Genomic DNA, 21,221 nt, shown 5'->3' with positions numbered 1-21,221 from the left:
ACCTTATATCTGCGAGAGAGGGGTACCTACCCAAACTGTTCAGTTTGAGAAAATAAGAAGACATATTCGAGGTATATATTAATACAGAATCTTATAATTTTATACAAAATTTGAAACAAAAGTATACTAAAAATCTTCAATATATTATGAAGAGAGGAGGGAAAGATCGATTAGATAATGGCATTTCAATCTTGGTTTAAATGTAAATAAAGAATGGGCCATCTCTGACATTCGTGGGTAGATTATTCCTTGATAATTTACTTTCTTGGAAAGAGCTTAGAGCTTTATCAAAAAGAGAGTGATTCTTAAGAGTAGTTATATTCCTCCTCTTGATGAGTGGGACACTGTGATTGTTTTGCTGGCATCATCAGAAAGTTTAGTCTTGTTACATCAGCATTTAATTTTCTCCAAGGCTAACTGCATTAGACTCAATACGGTACTCGGGTCTCACAAATTTTATTTACTTGAGTCAGCATTAATTCATACAAATGATGTGTTTGCAAATTTGATAGTACGCATGTGGAAAATTCTATTTCTAACTAATCCAAATAAGCAGCTCTGTAAAATGTATGTAATATTTATCAAAAATGTTTTGATTATGTCCAAATGTTTGCAGATAGGCTGGATTTCCTTCCTAGATCCTAAATTCGTTGCAACAGAGAGGGAAAACATTTATGAGAAGGGAATATGGATTAACTAAATTCCCTAGGGAGGAAATCCAGCCTGTCTGCAAACATTTGGACATACTCAAAACTTTGTTGCATTAATTAACTGGTAAAAGAAGAAGTCGGCCTCGTGGTGTAATGGTCAGCGCGTTTGCATACCATTCAAGAGGTCTTGGGTTCGATTCCCGACATAGTTGATATGAAATATTTATTTAAAGGGGTTATTTCACACTAGAATATTTCATTGACCTGAAGCGTAAGACTGATCATCTTACCTTTATGTAACCGAAATTATCAAGATACGCTGCGATTGGTGTATCATCGCGATAGGTGTTCCCTATGCTGTGTACTAATACAGTACCCTATGTACCATTAGGTGTGGAAAGGGAATGATGACGATGAAAAGAAGAAGTATAAAAATTGGAAAATTGTTTTCAGGCATTGCCTAGTAGGTGAATTGGTTCAGCTGGATGAATCCCACCCACATGATAAAGGTTTCGGCTCTTTTTCTTCATAAAAGTCAACAGATGGAAGAGTTGAAGAAATGTGTTTAAAATGGCCACTTAAACCAGCCAATGACAGGTCTTAAGCCTAGACTTCCATATTACCTCTTCTCACAAATTTAGAATATTTATCAACCGATTAAGTTTCCCTTTTCGTACCTTATTTGATGGAGCATTTGTTGGTAATATTTCAGACTGTTTGCCGAGTTTGAGTTGTGTTACGTCAGCGCTATGGTGCCTGTCAAGTCTCCTCGAGAGTTCGAAGTCCAGCAGCACATCTGCGTGCTGTTCTCCGAGACTCTGCAAAGGGCCAGGAGAATAGGACTTCTCAACCAAGACCAGGTATGTCCGTAGCTTTACTGCAATATGCTGTGTTGTTTAGGCGCAGATATAATTTACAGTAAAACCTCGTTTTTACGTTCCTTGATTTTACATTTTCCCGCTTTTTACACTGAAACATTTAGGTCCCATTCTTTTCCATACATTCTCATTAAAATATTCCCCCCAATTAACGTTTTTTAAGTTTTTCATAACCCTCATTCGATCTGTCAAAAGACGAGCCGCGCGCCGCCGCGTGAATGGAGAATAAAATCGAGGTAAATAAAGAAATGTGTAAATTATCGTCTCAAAACTAAATTAAAAGTAGGTGCAGTGTAATTGACCATTTTGTTTAAGTGTCTCATTTTTATATTTTACTAAATAGTGACATGCAGTTGACGCATGTTTAGAAAGATAAAGTCTCAACATGAATAAATTACGATGCAGAAAGTTTAGAAAATTGGCAATAGAAATATTATTTGATGTTATAAACATAACTAACTAACTAACTAACCATCACGCCATTTCCCCGGAGGGGTAGGCAGAGAGGATAGAACGCCACACCACTCTGTCCTGGCACACTTCCTTTGCTTCCTTCACATTCATACATCTTCTCATGCACGCACGTCGATTATTCCGACTTTTCACATGACCACTTTCAAGAATTTGTTGTACTTGATCATGCCATGTCTTTCTCGGCCTTCCTCGACTTCTACAACCAGACACATTCGCATCATAAATCTTTTTAGCCGTTCTTTCATCATTCATTCGCTCCACATGACCGAACCATCGCAAAAGACCTTTCTTAATTTTGTCGATAATGCTTAACTCAGCCTTGCATTCTGCTCTAATTTCGACATTAGGGCACCTATCATACATTGTTTTTCCGCACATTCGCCTGAGGGATCGCATTTCAACAGCATTCAGTCTACTTTCGTCCCTTTTTTTCCAACTCCATGCTTCGCTTCCATACATTAGGGTTGGTACCAGAACTCCATTATGAACTGCTAATTTAGCCTCTTGCGATAGACACTTATTTGCTACGACAGACTTTAAGGCACCATTAACTCTGTTACCGGCACTAACCCTCCTTTCAATATCCTTGTCCATATTTCCATCTCTAGTAAACATACTACCCAGATATACAAATTCTTCGACCTGTTTCAAACTATCTCCATTTACTACAATCTTACATTCAGTCATAGTTACATTTCTTTCAAAGACCATGACGTTCGACTTTTGCACATTCATTAGCAAATCACTCTCCTTGCACACTTCGTAAACCTTTGTAACCAAGGATTGCAGTTCCTCTTCGCTGTCAGCTAGGAGGACTGCGTCATCGGCGTACAGAAGGCAACTGACAGTTAGATTACTCATTTTCGCTCCCACATCCATACTTTTCAATTCTTTCATACATTTATCCATGTATATGTTGAATAACCACGGTGACATTACACATCCCTGTTTGACTCCTTTAGGGATGTCAAACCAGGAAGTTAATGACCCATTTACCCTTACACACGCTACACTATCTTTGTACAAAGAAGCAATAGCGCGGACAAGGTTGTCACTCACTCCATACTCCGATAGAACCATCCATAATTTTTTCCTATCAACTCGATCAAATGCTTTTTGCAAATCAACAAAAGCGCAAAAAAGCTTCTGGTTTTTCGCCAAAAACTTTTCTGTCATATTGCGTAATGCAAATATTTGATCCATACATCCTCTACCATTCATAAATCCACTCTGTACATCCCATACTTTCTCTTTGGTCACGTTTCTTACTCTTTCTATCAGTATTCTTCCATACATTTTGCCGACAGCGCTCAGATAATATAAACATTATTTTTTTTATTATTTTTTTTTATTTATTTCTTAAGTTAGCTTATATTAAAACTAATATAAACTATTATGTACATTTACATCATCTATATATATTTACATTTCCTTACAGTAACTTATACATTTATTTTTAAATTCTTTCAGACACTTTTCATTCTTCATACATTCAGGCATCTCATCATACATTTTTAAACCCTTATACATCAAACAATTTTGCCACTCAGCTCTTTTCAATAATGGTAGTCTTATTTTATCCTTTTGTCTAGTAGCATATTCATGACAATTTTTGTTTAAGACAACTTTATCCTTAAAATATTTTGGTAATTTATCGTGAAAAAATTTATGTATAAATATCAACATATTAAATTTAAGTCTTCTTCTTACAGATAACCATTTTAGTTCATCTCTCATTTTTTTTACATTGCTATATTTATTTTTCTTAAGAACTATTCTCATCGCTTTATTTTGTAAAATTTCTAGTTTATTTAAATTTCCTTCGTTTGCTAAAAATAATATTGTTGAGCAGTAATCTATATGTGGAAGAATGATTGTTTTGTAAATTAGTTCTGCAGTATCTTTATTTAATTTATTTCTCAATCTACTAAGGAAAAATATTTTTTTTGATATTTTTTTATTAACGTGTTCAAAATTTGCATTTAATGTCAATTTTGAATCAAGTATTATCCCCAAATATTTCATTTCATTAACCTTTTCTATGGTTTCATTATCAATAAGTACATTCATCCTTGGGTTTGGCTTTTTCCTTCCTAACTCCACGTATTTTGTTTTTCCAACATTAAACTGAAGTTTATTAATTTTGAGCCACTCAGATATTCTGTTTAAGTCCTCGTTTAATTTTTGTAAAGTCTCTGTATAATGTGAAAAGAAGATAGTTTAAACAGTTATCATAAAAGTGTGTAACACTTTTGCCGCGATGTAAATGACAGATTAAATTTTGTGGTGCCATTCTAAAAAAAATGATTCCATATAAATAAAATTTCCCAATGTTTAGGGAAAAAGTCGTTGTATGCATTTTATTCAAATTTAATTTTTTATTTTCGTGTTTTTAGGGTTAAGTACCTAGATAAAATTATTTAGACATCTATTTTTTTTTAAATTCAATAAAAAATAACATATTGTAGTATTGTTGAAAAAAACACAAATTATTTTTAATTAAATCATTTGTAAATATGAATAATCCCCAATCATGTCAGTTCTAACAATTTTTCTGCAGTATATTTAGTATAGTCTTGTACAATAATTATTTTTTATCAAAATTTCATTTTTTCTATACATTTTTAATTTCCTCACTTTAAAGTTTTCCTCAGCTTTACATTTTTTTTTTGCTCCTTTGAAAAACGTAAAACGGGGGTTTTACTGCAGGTCTGTGTGTGAATTAGAACCTGAACCCCGGACTAATGTTTTCGACTCGATGACTGCTCTCAGGTAAAAGTTCTGACTGAGGAAATCGAGCGGAGATAGTCAGCCTCGTTGTGTAGTGGTTGGCGCGTTCACCCACCATTCTTGAGGTCCTGGATTCGATTCCTGCCAGGCAGGGACGATTCTCGCAGGAGCGCAATGCATTCCCAATAATTTCAGAAATTATGCGTCTAAAACATCTGCGCTTATTTGTTCCAGGTGGACGACTACGACCCCGCTCTGATGTTTGCCATTCCTCGCCTGGCCATAGTCAGCGGACTCCTCATATTCTCCAATGGGCCGCTGAGCATAGACAAACCTCCAGGTAAAATTATGCATATTCCAAACGTATCTTCTACAACGACGTTTTGAGTATGTCCAAATGTTTGTAGACAGGCAGGATTTCTTCCCTCGGGAGTTATTTATTTATGTTATTTTTATTTTATCGGAGTACACGGCACAAATGCCTTTTATAAACATAAATGTAAATACATTTAAATATAACTGTGTTCTATTACAAAATTATAAAATAATGTGCCGAGGACACTTAACAATATACTTTTTTTCTTCTTTTTTTTACACGTGAAAATATACAAAGAGAAAAAACAAAATGTATATATGGTTATGCATATTTCACAGTTGTTTTATACATTGTACTATATTTTTTTTTTATATGGGAATTGCTTTATTATTTACCTTGCTTATAATATACTAGGTTTATATTTTAAAAAGTGAATTTTTCTGCAATTAAATTTCTTTAAGTTTATCTAAACTGTTGGTATCAGGAGGGATATACTAATGTGGGCTAATCAGGAACTTCTCAGCATTTGCTCATGTGGAGAGGAAACCACTTAAAACTCTTCAGGAGAAGTCAGCCTGTTGGCAGCAGTCAACAGGCCTGCCGTTCCACTAGAAGAGTGTTCGGAATTTTGTTCCCTACTTTGGTTTATTTTACAAATTGCCTGCACTATATTGACCATGTATGATACTACCTCTATTGTACCATCTTATAATACTATGCGATACATTATTTTTAATATACTTACTTAAATAATATAAAAAAGATACAAAATGCATAACACGGCCTCGTCGGCCTCGTGGTGCAATGGTCAGGGCGTTTGTCTACCATGCAAGAGGTCTCGGGTTCAATTCCCGAAATAATTGATAGGAAATTTTTTCTCTGGATTATTTTTGGAGCTTTTTTTGTAATATGGTGAATTTGTTTCAAATGTTTTGATCTCTGCAATAGTTTTCTAAATAGCTTTAAAGTGTACATATATTGTTTAGAAATATTATTAATTATAGTCCCTAAAACATAGCATGATTTGAATGACAGTTGTCAGAAAAACTGACGACATAACTTTGTAGTAACATCTAAGGAGTGATTTATATTGATACACGAAAAATCATTTGTATTCGGTATGTTAATTTATTTTTTTAATACAATGCTTGACATATAAATCAACATAAATATATAAAATAAGCTTTAAAACTAAAAAAAACTAAAATAAACCTAATTATTAACGACGTTCTTACAAGGTTAGATCATTTAGCAAAAACGTTAAGAGATGGGACAAATTGATCAATGTAATTTGATCTAATAAAAAAATAATTTGTTTGATTATGTTCACGAAAAAAGTGTAAATCTCTTATTTTTTGGTGAATAATTGTATTCAACATAAATTATTTATAAAAAGCTTGTTTTTGCATTTTTATATAAATTTTTGGAAACAGAGTTTCATGTTTGCATAAAAAACTAATAAAATCGATTTGATCGGTACATGATCAGTGATCAGTAATTTCCCATCACTATTGATATGAGTTTGACAGCTATCATTTTAATTAAGCTAAATTTTAAGGACTATAGTTTTTAATTTGTTGCAACAGAGAGGGAAAACATTTTTGAGAAGGTAATATAGAAGTCTGAACATTTACAGAGCTTATGACCTGACAACTCGTCAGCTCTCTGGCTATTCCTATGCAAAAAATTACGTCAATCGGCCGCTCTGTTGTGACGTGAAAGAAAAAAACTGTTACGTGCTTATTTGACTCTGATAAATTTAAAATATAATTTCTAAAATAGATAAGTTTCATCATTGTCAGACATCGTGTTGTACATAGGTATCACAGTCAGATTGACAGACATGTTGTTTTTCCTTATCAGATCAAATGTCCGACATGTTTCGGCCATTCAGGACTCTCCTGCACAAGATCCGCCAGCTGCTGTGGACCCTGGATCGCAGGGAGCTGTACCTCCTGGAGAAGCTGCTCTGTACCAACGAGGACATCGCCAACATCCGCTCCAGCGTCGACACTGCCAACACTGACGGTAAACCCTCTAATTTATATCTTTTAATAAATAAAAGAGTACAATTATTTTCTCATAAATATAACTACTATGTCACATATAATAATAAGCTGCGCATAATCACTTACATGGACGATTCCCCACGGTTACTCATAGGTTACCCACTGCGAGAATCACAACATTCTTATTAGAGTTCAGTAAGCAATTAATAATTAATTGATCTGGTCTCCCTTCTATGTAGGCCAGATAAATCATATTGAATCGGTGCAACATCAGTTGCTAAGAAAAGTAGCATGGATGATTGGCCTCGAGAGGGGAGACTACACTTACGGAGAAGTGGAGTCAATGTTAAAAATCTCAAGTCTACAAAAACGTAGAAATAACATTGACTCCATATTTATGTTTAATTTGCTGAATGGCTTAATTGATGTACCATCGTTACTGGAACAAGTGGCATTCAATGTTCCGATCCGCCGGTTGCGAAATAATAATGTGCTGTTCCTCGATCAACACAGTGCAAACTATGGCTTGCATGCACCAATGTCCCGATTGTGTCGTATTGTAAACTCGAGACAAGATCTGGACTTTTTTGGTGTAAGTCTTAATAGATTCAAAAATTCACTAAGATAGACCGGATCTTGTCTTGAGGTAGTAATTTTTTTTTTTGTCCCAGCTTTAATTTTATTTACTTGTATTTTATTTTATTAGTGCCTGTATTTATTATAAGAAATTGTATTTACCATCGTTAGAATCGACTGCATAAGCCTGTCAAATAAATAAATAATAAATTCAATACAGAAACCTGCATAGCAAATGTGGCTTAACCTTAGAGTAATAACCCAATTGAGTTGCACATATGGAAAAAAACATTCTATAATTATTGACCACGAAGTTAGCTACAGATTACAGCAATACATCGGGCCGTATATATATAGTTGGATAATTTATATAGCGCCATTTTTGTGAAACTCACCTCAAGGGCGCTGCACAATAAATAAGTATCCCTGCACGTCTTGCAGCTAAAGAACGCATGGACGTTTGGGATTCTAGTTCCTCCTTTCCAATTATGATATATTTCAATTTTAACATATAGAAGCTTGGTTACAGCACGTCTTGCAGCTACAGAGCGCATGGACGGTAAGTAATCCAGCCCCCATTTAGTATGTACTTGGGTTTAGAATTGCAATCGCAAACCAAAACCGTCCATTACACGCTTTTCGTTAAACTAAAAACTAACCAAAAATTTGGAACACTTTTGTTCTGTGTAAATAGAGCTTTTCTAGAGAATTATTACTCTGAGGGCGTAACCATCCTCGGTAACTCTCCTACCAAAGACAGCCTTTCTCCTCCGTCAGTGCCGCGCAACTCACCCCTTGCGATCGTTGCAGGTACCCTAGCCATGAAGATGGACAGCGACTGCTACCCTGACATATCGGAGTTTGTGACTCGCTTCTACTCGGACAACGCCCACTGTAAGGACATGCTGAGTCAGATGGTCGGCTGCGAGTGGGGAACTCACTCGGAGGAATCAACTCAGAACGACTCGCAAGCTAGAGACAGCGCCCTCAGGTTAGTGTCGAAAATTCCCTGAACATAGATTCAGCAGAGTTTTTGAACTTTTTTTTCTTGAATTATGTTATTTATAGCTCGAATCAATAACATATATTAAAAAAAATAGTGATACATATTTATAACTTCGGGGAATAGTAATGTAAAAAAGTTGTCATTTTTTCAATACGATATATCGTCTATTCAATTCTCAACTATCCTAAACATATGCATGGATGACTTATGGTGTGCATTTATTTTTATTTATTAATAACTAGTTTTTACCCGGGGCTAATTAATTAATTTTGTCATTTAGCAATAAGAATTTTTCCTTGTAAAAATAGCTTGTATCGATTGGCGGTCCTCCAACTATTGCTATGAATAAAAATACGAACATCCGTTTGTCTATGGTGACATAGCATCGTTATTCTACCATAAATAAACTAACCATAGATAAAGCAAGTCAATTATGGAAATTTAAATGTTTGATTTCAAATTGATTCTTTTTGACATTCCCCCTTAAGGGTGTAGTCTGGTAAAACGCAAGCAAAATGAGGAAATCATACGATTTCGTCATTTTAAAACTAATGTTTTTTTTTAATCGCGCAATAATAAAAAAACATAAATTAGACAAAAACCATAATTTTTCAAGGCATTTCTGTCAAAAAATATACTTAAAAGTTTTATGCATGTTTTTTGTAACTAAAATATAATTACTTTTAGACCGACAGATTACGCCATTTCAATTTTAGACTAAACTTAGGTATCTGTGATTTCAATAGAGACTTAGTATTGAACTAAAATTTTTTATAATAATTTGAAGATAATAAATTAAACAAGAAAGTGGCCGCGGCAGAATCTTAATTGTTTGTTTTTGAAAAGAAATATAAGCATTTCAAATCACATACATTTTTGTGACATTTTCCTTTATTTCTACGTAAAATTATGCCTTCAGTAATACTTAAAAAAAATATATTAAGTGAAATATTTTATTAACATATTACAACAGAGATGAAGAACATTTAAGAGAAGGTAATATAGAAGTCCAGGCATCTACAGGGCTTATAACCCTGTGTAACATTCACCATTCTGCCTATATTTGAACATCTATATTCCTTCAATTCTTTCATCTGTTGATGTTTGTGAAGTTAAAGAGCTGAAACCTTTATTTATGCGAGTGAGATTCATCTAATTGAATTATTTCACCTACATACTAAAATGAAATGTTATTTTTTCAATTTCTATACTTCTTCATGGACCAGGTAATTTGTCAACAATATTTTGAGTTTGTCCAAATTTTTGTAGACAAGGACTGGATTCAACTCCCTGGGGAGCTGTTTATATTAACATATTACAACAGAGATGAAGAACATTTAAGAGAAGTTATACGCCCTGTAGATGCCTGGACTTCTATATTACCTTCTCTTAAATGTTCTTCATCTCTGTTGTAATATGTTAATGTAAACAGCTCCCCAGAGAGTTGAATCCAGTCCTTGTCTACAAAAATTTGGACAAACTTCAAAATATTGTTGAAATATTTTTGTTGAAACCTTTTTTTATAGAATTATATTATCTTTTTTTTAAAAAAGAAGATAACTCTAGTTGTAATATTCAATTTAAAACAATATCTTATTAACTTTTTTGTGACCTTCATACCCGCCCTCATCGGTAAGGGCAGGGATGAAGGTTATAAAAAAAAACGTAAAGTATATTTTTTAACAGTAATACCTTTAAAAATTATTGTATTTATCTAATTTATGTTTTTTTTTTTTTTATTATAGCGCGATTTTAAAAAAAAAATCGTTTTAAAATGGCAACATCGTATAATTTCCTCATTTTGCGTGCGTTTTACCAGACTACAGCCTTAAATAACGTTGCTCATTATCGACATATTATATATTTTTTTCATTCTACTTTTTTAAAATCAGGATAAAAAATAAGAATCCGGTTTTACTTCTCACCCCTCCGGCTATCGGTAAGCAAAAACTTATGCCAATCGGTCGCTCCGTTGAGACGTGAAGGAAACACAAACTAACGAACATGCTGCATTTATAATATTAGCATGGAATCTCCAGGAAAAAAGGAAATGTTAACGATTATTATTTTCTCACTTAAGTTTTTTATTTATTTATTTTTTGTCATTTTATGTTTACATCTTGTGACTGAGATCAGTTCCATAAAATGCATTGGTTTTAGAAGCAAACTTAGATAACTCCACCAAAAATGGAAAATTAGTTATTGATGCCGAAATAAACTGTACATAAAAACCTACCTACCTAAATAATAGCGTAATTAAAAACCATCTCTGAATCTTCCAAAAACAGATTTCAGTTATACAACTTGACACCGCAAACTTAGCATTCTCCATTGAGTCAGTGAAGCATAATTAAAAATCTCCCAATTATTTTTTCAAATTTATTCTCAAATATCTTAGTTACTCCTTCAATGGAGATTTCTTAGTGTGCGTCAAATACCCTCAAATACGACTTATTTTAACCGTGATGTACCGTCAGGGAGCAGAAGCTAACGAACTAAACATTTTACTCTGATTTTTCAGTGCAAGATTAAGCAACAACTCGGACTATCCCGAGAATTTGGAAGTGTCAACACCCACACAGAATGACTCCCTCCACGAGACTCGCGCAGACAACACTTCCCGCGAGAACCGTGTCAGTCCCGACCTCCACCTCTCTCGTAGGACCTCCGAGGATAATCGAGAAGCCGACCTCGAAGAAACCTCGGTCGATCCTGAAAGTAAGGAAAACAACGACACATTTCACTCGAGGAAAGAAGATATCATTAGATTAAGCGTACGAGCTCCTGAAGACGAGGCAATAGGAGCGAGACAAGTACAAATCACGCATGAACATTTAAATCCCTCTTGTCCGAGGAACGAACGAAGAAATTCTAATCTGTCTCACACGAGCAGCCGTAAATCTAGTCGTAACGAGAGTATCCCCAGTCCGCACAACTTTGCGGTCAGGAACCTCTCCAGCAACGCGCTGTCCATGTTAGATCCTCTCGCCGGAGCCAGCACTAGCTCGTCTATCCACTCTTCCCTCATGGACAGCCACGTTCTTCTGCCTGATCAACTCCTGGTATCCAACCTCTCTGAACAAGTTTCCGAAATCGCCGACAAACTGTCGAGCATCTCTTACGGAGAACTACCAGAAAACCCCATGGACGGTGGAAGAAATTTCTCCCTCATGGATACTTCTATTAGCAACCTCCTGCAAGATCAGTCAGGGCAGATCTATTCCTTCTCTTCTAACGATGTGTCGAATTTAGTCAACGAATCGGAGTTCCAGAATGCTAAGAACAACATTAGTTTTTCTCCGTCAAGAAATGATAAAGTTATTACTCAGTTGAGTAATCTCCCCTCCACGAGTAACGGTTTTCTTATTCCTAATGCCATGAGCCAGGAGCCGGCCATCCTCGCCACTCTGACGAGTAACAATCCCGGGATGTACGATGATGAAATGTTCCTCAATCCCATCAATAATCCTATGATGATTAGCCAGCAATCTGTCAACATGGAGAATGATCTCTTCAACGATTCTATATCGGTTGCGAATGTCAACTTGAGCTCCCTTCTTTTGACCAATGAAGAATTTCAGAACAGATTCCTGGCGCAGAATGCATCCGCCGATACTTCTAACGCTTTATCGAATTTCGAGGACGCCAGTTTCTTCTCTGCGAGCGACGAGACTATCACGGCCGCAAAACTGGATAGCTATCAGACGGGGGAAATTGCCGCTCGACAGAGGGCAAAGTTTCTCATCGGATACGATAGCGACAATAATGAAAATACTCCTGGAGATTCGGGAATCTGTACCGAAAACACGAGCTTAGATCGTACCCCGGATTCAGAAATCAAGGATCTCCAGGGAGACAAAGGCAGAACGGCCAAGTCAGAAACCGACGAATGTCCGTCCGCTCGACGCATTAGTAGCGACGTAGATAGAATAGACCAAACCTACGGGCATTTCATGGATCAAAACCGTATCTTGTCAAACGACAATAACCAAAGACTGAATGGTGACGGTAAGGTCACGTTGGACAACTCGGCGCATCTTAGAAATTCGTTCTCGTCGAATAGCGAGCGAGACGGTATCAGTTCCTTGCAGATCAACTACTCTGAGACATCGGCCAGCGTGCAGAAGAACAACGCCGGCTCGTCGAGTAGCATAATGCAAAGTCTGGAGTTCGTTCCCGTCGAAGCGACTGCGAGTGATATTAGCCTAAGTGACTGTAGAGATGCGGAGCGAGTGTCCCAAACATGTGATAATAATTTGTGTTCAAATCTTTTAATCTCCGACGATGTAACGAATAGTGTAAACTCAAACAAGGGCAATCGGACGCACCAGGATTCCAACTCCGTTTCTAGTGTTAAGGTTGAAAATTGTGATAATAATATAAGTAGTAGCTCTGTCGAAAGTGGCCGAATTAATTGTAGCGAAACCGGAGTCGACGAAAGAAATCCTACTCCGCGTGCGGATAGTAACATCATCATCGCGGCGAGCGAAGGCGTCTCCGACTCCCGGAGGGTTTCCTCCTCCGGCCAGCCGCGGCGGAGCAGAGAGGGTGCGAGAGCAGCGTGCTCAACCGCCGCAAGCTGCGGAAGTCCTCCAGCCCGAAGACCAAGAAGGTCAGGACGAGAGGTTCCACGAGGGAATCCAGGATCTGGTCTCCGGGAAGGTTTATCCTGGAGAACAGGTCTCGACCGGAGCCGCCGAGTCCGCTGAGATTGAATCTGGATCAATTGGATGATGGGTAAGATTTCATTTTATTCCTTCTCTGGGTCATTCAATTATAATAATCCACAAGAATACATTCTAGTTCAGTGTGATATATATTTTTTACACAATGAATTGTTTTAGACTTTTTACATAAGTATATATGAATATAAAAAGTAATTGATTTTAAATAAAAATTTATTGAATAGGGAAATATCACATACTAAGAATACTGATAAAAATATGTGAAATGGATTAAGAAAAACTCATTGTAATTCAAAATCAATGTGGATATTGTTGAAAAATATATCTCCACAAAAACGCGACATGTTTGGCCTTGACAATTGTGACATCAAGATTCGTGACAATGTTCCATTTATATATTATATATTTAAATAATTAATATAGCGCCATTTTTGTGAAAATCACCTCAAGGGCGCTGTACAATAAATAAATATCCCAGCACGCCTTGCAGCTACAGAGCGCATGGACATTAAGTAATCTAGCCCCTATTTGCATTTTTTATTTTTATTTTATGTGACAATTAAGTTTAGAGTTTGAGTGATATTTAAAAAACTAAATAAAAAACAAATTTATTAAAATAGAAGTTAGATTACAACAAGTCTTAGAATAGAAAATATTCAAAACAAATTTATAAAGTACCTGAAATACAAAACCGGTATTTCTTATGTATCTACTCTCACTGCCTCCACCTTCCATGGAATCATTTCTCTACAATACCGCAGAGTGTGTGCGGACCAACTACTGCTTTACAAAATTATGACAGGAATGGTTGACTGTACAGAGCTGCTTGGTTTAATAACAATACATGTGCCAGCCAGGATTTGTAGACGGTACCACCTGTTTCATGTACCAATAAGTAAAATATCGTATGTTAAAAATGCTTTTTTTCGTAGGACTTTTTCAATGTACAATACAAAATTTAAAAATATAGATTACACAAACATCACTCTGTCAGATTTAAAATTTACACTAAAAATGTATTATGTAACTTAGTAGACATTATAATAATAAATATGTACATCTCCCCTCTCCTCCTTATCCCGCCCAATTTACAGTAACTTAATGTTCTTAAAATAAATATTTAAAAAATCTTTGATTATTGAGTACATGAAAATAACATTTTCATATGTAAATTGCATGTATTTATTTGATATGTAATATATTTTCTTTACTAACTTTGTATACTATGTGGAAATCTGTTATTAGTTCTGAGTTTATACACTATATCCGTTTGTTTACTAAAAATATGCATGTAGAACTGTTGATTTCCCAAATAAAATAAATAAATAAATAAGTCTTGCAGCTGCTGAGCGCATGGACGGTTGGAATTCTAGACCCCATTTCTGGCTTAGTTGCATATCTATCAATTAATATATTTTTTATTTTCTGCTAGAATTTTTAGTATTTTGAAATGTCCCAAACGTTTTTTATGCATGGAATGGCAGATCGACCGCGGTCGAAATGCTATCTCTTTGACGAATGTGTGGAAAATCAATATACGACAGGGTATTTATTTATTTTTGCATTTTATAAAATCCGAAACATTACAAAAATGCCTCCTCACTGGGATAACCCGTGCGGAAGACACAATTTATTTATTTTTTGCTTTAGATAATACACTAAGAAAATATAATAAACCGAGAGAAAATTAAAAAATGTTTAAAAAAGACATAAATTTAGTATAATTATATAATAACTTATATTCAAATATAAATTACAAATTAAAAATACTTAATTTCCACTTATTTATTTGACTAATTAGCGCTTTCACCCTCTAATGACCATCTTCAGACTGATAAATATTATACAGTGTGAGGATCATTTTCATCATCATCATATTTTCACACAAGATGTCTACGTTTCTTTCATTAATTCGTAGATTATTAAATGTACCAACGTCGGTCAAAAAATTATAAAAATTAACTTAATCTTATTAAAACACTAGCGCGTAACGATGACTATGAAAGATCCTTAGTTAATAATTTAATTTGTAAAAAACTAATTGGTCCATCTTTCTCTTTTCATGCAACCCATTTTGTTCATTTTGACAAATTGGGTTGCTTTATCTTTCTTTCTTTTTTTATTCAACCCATTTCGACAAATTGGGTTGCTTTATCTTACTTTTTTCATGCAACTCATTTTGACAAAATGGGCTACTCCATCTTTCTTTTTTTATGCAATCCAATTTGTCCATTTTGACAAATTGGATTGCTTCATCTTTTTTTATGCAACTCATTTTGACAGAATTGGCTGATCCATCTTTCTTTTTTCATGCAACCCAATTTGTCCATTTTGACGAATTGAATTGCTTTATCTTTCTTTTTTATGCAAACCAGGTTTGTTCATCTATCTTTTTTCGTGCAACTCATTTTGTCAATTTTGATAAAACAAATTGCTCCATCTTTTTTTTTCATGAAACCCACATCCATTTTAACAAAATGGGTTACTTCATCTTTCTTTTTTCATTCAACCTGTTCTGACAAAATTAGTTGCTTTATCTTTTTCTTTTCATGCAATCTATTTTGAGAAAATGGGTTGCTTCATCTTTCTTTTTTCATGCAAACCGTATGGTCTGTTTTGACGAAAACATATCAATAATTATAAAACTTGAACTTTTGTGGTGCATCCGGTCCTCGATAAGATAAATAGCTGACTTTCTTTTCTCAGTGATTTATTTACTCCGGTAACGTTGAATCTTGTCTCTCTGTCCAGGATGGGTGCAGACTGGCAGTCGTGGCAGTCCAGCGCCACGTCCTCCTTCCACTCGGAGTGTGCCGACGATGAGGAGATCGCCCTGGCTCTTCAGGCTCAGGAGCTCGCCTCCCGTCACCACACCCGCGCCAAGTTCAGGTGACCCTTCAGTTCAACCCACCCGTGACATGTCATCGATTCACAAATTAGTTTGCCAATTTTAAATGTCCGCTTAATAATGAGGAAATCAGTGGTTATTAAATTATTTTTTTGTTAATCTTCTATGTATATAAAAGGCAACGTTTGTACGCGTGTCCTCGGTAGATTAAATAACTACTCGACCGATTTACACAGGGTTTTTTCGCAAATTGATGAGCTTTGTCTTGGGTGTTTTTATAGCTCCTCAAATCTTCAATCTGATCATTAGAAAAAAAGTTAGTGCAAATGTGTTATTCATCGACCCACCAGGGCTGCATTTGACATGAATGCACGTACTAAAATATTTTTCGTATATAAAGAAACGTTAAAATTTAAATGTTTACAAACAGATCCTAATCAGATTCTTCCCTCATCATTTATACCTGTTTATTTCTTTTTACTGGATTTTTGGTAATGCTAAAATAGTATTAATGGACATTTAATAAATTTTTGAAAATCATATTCCTACAGAAAGTGCACATCTGTTGGTAAAAAGAGCAGAGTTTGACATTTGCAAAAAGAAAATGAATTATTTTAAGTTTCGGAATTCAATTATAAACAAGTACCTAGGTACCTAGGTACCTACTTACCAAAGAAAGGTAAAATTTTTACATAGATTGTAAATTTCGTGAACTTTATAAAAAGTAAGACTTAATAAAATATTAAAAGTATATTTATTTTCAGTACTTTATTTTATAATCTTCCACTTATTTATTTGACCAATTAGCTCTTTCACCCTCTAATGAGCCACCAACCAGTCTGAAGATGCCTATGAGAGAATTTTAATTAAATTTTTAATGTATAACATGAGTGGTGACGCGAGAGAGAGGCGCAAAAGTTAATTCCTCGATAGCTTAGAGAGCGCATGAACTGATCCAAGATGGTCCAACAAGGTCAGCCAACACACACGTTACTAAGGACGTTTACTGCCACTTAATACACAATGGAAATCGACTCGCCTGTTTTGAAGTGTTCCCCGTCACTCCGCCAGATAATAAATGCGGGAATGATGCGGATGTTAGGTTCTTTCTTTTTCTGCTTTGTGAATCAGTCTTTTTGGATATTGGATGCGGTGATGATAATAATGCTGACACTGTAACGGTAACTTTATAGAGCAAGATAGCAGTACGAATATTATTTATTGTTAGTTTTTCATGTGGATCACAGGAGCCATCATTTGTTTGAAGAAAAATACAGATGTATTTGAATATGGAATTTGTGAATTGTTGCAATGCGGTAGGTACTGCCAGGCTCCTCGGGTTCCTACTTCTCAAGGAAAAGCCGACAACCAAAACATTTAAATGGCAGTAAACATTCACGCGTAACCAATGAGTGTAAAGTGATTCCTAAAGCCAGCCCATGACAGCTCACAAACCCTGTAAAATGTCGGCGTTTCCACATCCCCATATATGAGGCCCTCAGTATTAAAGATGGCCAAACATTAAAAATAGTATCAAATACGGCCAACTGCATATTTAATATAGTAAATTTAAAGTAGCGTTTCTTGTTATGTTAACCTTTAGGTTAATTGTTCAAAGTGTTAATGGCACCAAATATTATCAAATTAAAAATATTTTTTGTAAATATTTCAATTAAAAATCCATAAAGCCATCTTTGCAACTGGGGGCCTCATGTTTCCTTTGTGTCTTTTGAGATATTGGTAATTTTTTTACTACATAAAACTAATTAATTTTTAACCAATGATACAATTGCATTCCTCCAGATCGAGTGAAGATTTGATACATCGACTGTTTGTCTGCATCGCTGGGGTGGCCGATCAGCTGCAGACCAACTTCGCCACTGACCTCCGCAACATCCTCAAGTCTGTTTTCCTCATGAATCAAACCCAAGAAATAGAACCGGAGGTAGAGCCTGAAAAACTGGTTGAAGTTGAAGAAACTCCGTCGCAAAATCCCGCGGGGAAAACCAGAAACGGCTCCGCTATCGAATACGAGGTCTCCGAATCAGAAGTCCTGACGAACGGAGATTCCTTCGATAGCATATACTCCGCGGAAGAAGTGTACGCAGACAACAGCCCGACTTCTGGAAGATCCCGGCATAGCCTCACCGCTCCGGAAGGGACTTCAAACAGTGACGAAAACGCTCAGAACGATCTGAACGAAAGGCGCAACTTGAACCCGTCGCGTCAGTCGCTCAACTCCCAAAATTCCAACACCTCTGTCAACGCGGACGTTGAGAACGACGGCAGTCCTAATAACGGCAATTCGAGGAGTTCGTCGAGCACCTCTTCGGAGTCCAACAGGAACCGTGGCGGGGAGAGTGTGTATGACGGTGAGGGAGTTGCAGAAGGCAGGGGGGTTGAACGAGCCCCCGAATGGTTTCCTGACATAGCCGCCCCTGACTGCATGAGGTGTGGGTCGCACTTTACAGTATTCAGAAGGCGACATCATTGTCGGAACTGCGGTAAGCTTACATTTTTGAATAATTAGAAGAATGAAAGCAAAGAGGAGACTTGAGAGACACACCACATCTTAGATGGCCACTATTACAATTATTATATATGACATACACAGTGCCATTTCCATATTATAGTATGTATCTCAAGGGTGCTTCACAAACTGATTTTAATTTAATCTCAATTTATTGCAACAGAGAGGGAAAACATTTTTGAGAAGCGAACATGAAATTCAGCATTTACTGGGCACTGAGACACACGATTTTGACAACGACAACTGTAGCTGTCATTTCCTAAATAAGACACAGTTTTGACAGCTACAGCCTGCATAATGGCGAAAGTGTTCAAACCGAAAACCCTTCAATGCCCAATTTTTCTAATTCTAACTTAAAGACATATTTTTATGCAAATACTGGAAAAAATAATGAAAAAAAAAGATTTTTTTTTCAGTTTAAATTTCATATTTTAGTTTATGTGAATAATATGCTACATCGAGTATTAAAAGGTTACAAAATACAATAATGTAAGGAGAACAAGAAATAACAATTCTTATGAACATCTTTTTATATAATAATAAATGTAGCGGAAACAATTATAACTTCAAATCTTTAAAAAAAAAAAACAAAGAAATCTCCCTTTAAACTTTAGCTAAATTACACTTTTGACAGAATACGTGCAACTGACTTTTTATTAAAAATTTTATTAAAAAAATTTACCCAGGTGGCAACTTTTCAAAATAAATTTCAACGGTTAGTATGTATACAATATAACAAACTAGTCCCCGAGTGATTTTGTTTGATATCACTTTTATACACCGATTATCGGTATGTAGCAGATCGTCTACATTGAGCATTGTAAGATTAACAGCGACAATTTTTCTCATTCCTCCAGGCAAGGTATTCTGCGCGGCCTGCAGCTCCAACTCCATACCCCTCCCCAGATTCGGCCAGCTGAAGCCCGTCCGTGTGTGCGAGGAGTGCTACCAGGCCAGCAGCAAGCTTCCCTCCCACCAAGACCGTCCCCTGCAAGCGGCCAGGCGACAGAACTACACCCACAGATGAGTCGACCCCACTCGGGGCAGGTCACGATCCAACCATAACTGAACTATTGCACTGTTAAAAAATGTATCTATTTAAATACGCGTAAAATACACAAAACAGATCTAAATTTATTGCAACACTGAGGGAAACATTTTTGAGAAGGGAATATGAAAGTTGACTGAAATAAGAGCTACCTTCAGATAACAGTCCTGAATAATATGATTAATTTTATAATTTATCAAGCAGTGTAGGGGAGAGCGGGGGAATTGGAATCTACTAAGGGAAAATGTTGATAAAGACCACATTTGATTACTTTATTATCATTTTTTATTAGTAACCTAATACCTTGTTTATTTGACTATCTTTTTATCACAGTTTAAATCAACTACAGCCGTGCATTAAGGTACAATAAAGATTTAATTTTTAAAAGTAAATCGCTCCCATTACCCCATACATGCGGGTAATGAGATCCCATTTTACGCTCCATTTTACAGAAGTAGGAGCCATAATTTTTACTTCTCCAAAAAATAAAGCTCAAATTATTTAAAAAGCAAATCTTAGCTGTGCGTTTGTTAAGATTTCAGAATGAAGTTTGATCTTCAATACCTTGGTTTTATTGTGGTATTGGGCTTACAATGGACTCAATAGGCTCCCATTACCCCCTGACTACCATCTTTAAAAGTAATAACACAAATATCTCATTCGACTTTCAATCACAATTTGACGAATGGCACTTGAAAGAAGACGAATCTAGGTGTGTAATAAGCATAAACATCGAACAATAAAAATATATCTTCATCCTTACCTGAACGCTGGCAATTAGCTGTTTTTTATAAACGCGGACCGAAATACTCGCAAATGTCTCGTGACTCAACGCAGGGCGCTAACGACTCGTGTGCATCAGACGAACTTTCTCGATGGTTGACAGAAACGGCCGAGTGCTTGAGGTCACTCGATTGTGCATAGGTTCCGTACAATCGCCATCGCTCCGATTACCCGCCCGCTCATCACCCCGCGCTCCCCTATGTATGTGTTTATTTTTTTCCTTTAAATACCTATTCAGGTAACCCCCGTTGATCGCGGCCCGACGAGTGTCGATTCGTTATTACACAATGTTTTTCGCAATGTGGTGACTTTAAAAAAGAAATTTAAAATGATAAAAAATTATGGTGAATTTGCCATTGTAGGGACTTCAAATTGCCCGAGTCTACAGTGCTATCAATTGTGCAATGAAAAGACTAAATGAAAAAACTTCGCAATCATTTAAAATCTCAAAATGGAGAAGTTTTTAAAGCAAGCAAAGGTTGGTTTGATCGGTTCAAAAAACGATCAAACTTCCTTTACGTTAAAATGCAGGCATAGAATCAGCTGAAAAAGTATCTGATACAGTTCTGCGGAAGAACGTATCCTCGCGATCAACCGGGTTACCTGTATTTAAAAACATCTTGTTGTTTGCTTAATGTATTTCAAAATGGATTTTTTACAACAGTCTTAATCAAAAAAATAATCAAAA

At 35.8% G+C, this 21,221-nt stretch overlaps 1 protein-coding gene across 1 annotated transcript in view; it reads left to right on the top strand.

Annotated features, from left to right (window-relative positions):
- Nucleotides 1–20,855, top strand: part of LOC148276544 (uncharacterized) — a 67,830-nt gene extending 46,975 nt beyond the window's left edge. The window contains 9 exon segments of the mRNA XM_088234107.1: nucleotides 1,363–1,510; nucleotides 4,967–5,072; nucleotides 6,912–7,076; nucleotides 8,444–8,624; nucleotides 11,161–13,180; nucleotides 13,183–13,376; nucleotides 16,076–16,213; nucleotides 17,976–18,676; nucleotides 19,560–20,855. Coding sequence (XP_088090233.1) covers nucleotides 1,363–1,510; nucleotides 4,967–5,072; nucleotides 6,912–7,076; nucleotides 8,444–8,624; nucleotides 11,161–13,180; nucleotides 13,183–13,376; nucleotides 16,076–16,213; nucleotides 17,976–18,676; nucleotides 19,560–19,729 — 3,823 coding nt within the window. The 3' untranslated portion in view covers nucleotides 19,730–20,855.
- The last annotated feature ends 366 nt before the right edge of the window (nucleotides 20,856–21,221 follow it).

This window comes from Micrasema longulum, unplaced genomic scaffold (assembly GCF_059751315.1).
Source record: "Micrasema longulum isolate JH-2025_06_02 unplaced genomic scaffold, ASM5975131v1 h1tg001203l, whole genome shotgun sequence".
NCBI classification, from domain to species: Eukaryota; Metazoa; Arthropoda; class Insecta; order Trichoptera; family Brachycentridae; genus Micrasema; species Micrasema longulum.
This window is presented reverse-complemented; position numbering and strand designations above follow the sequence as displayed.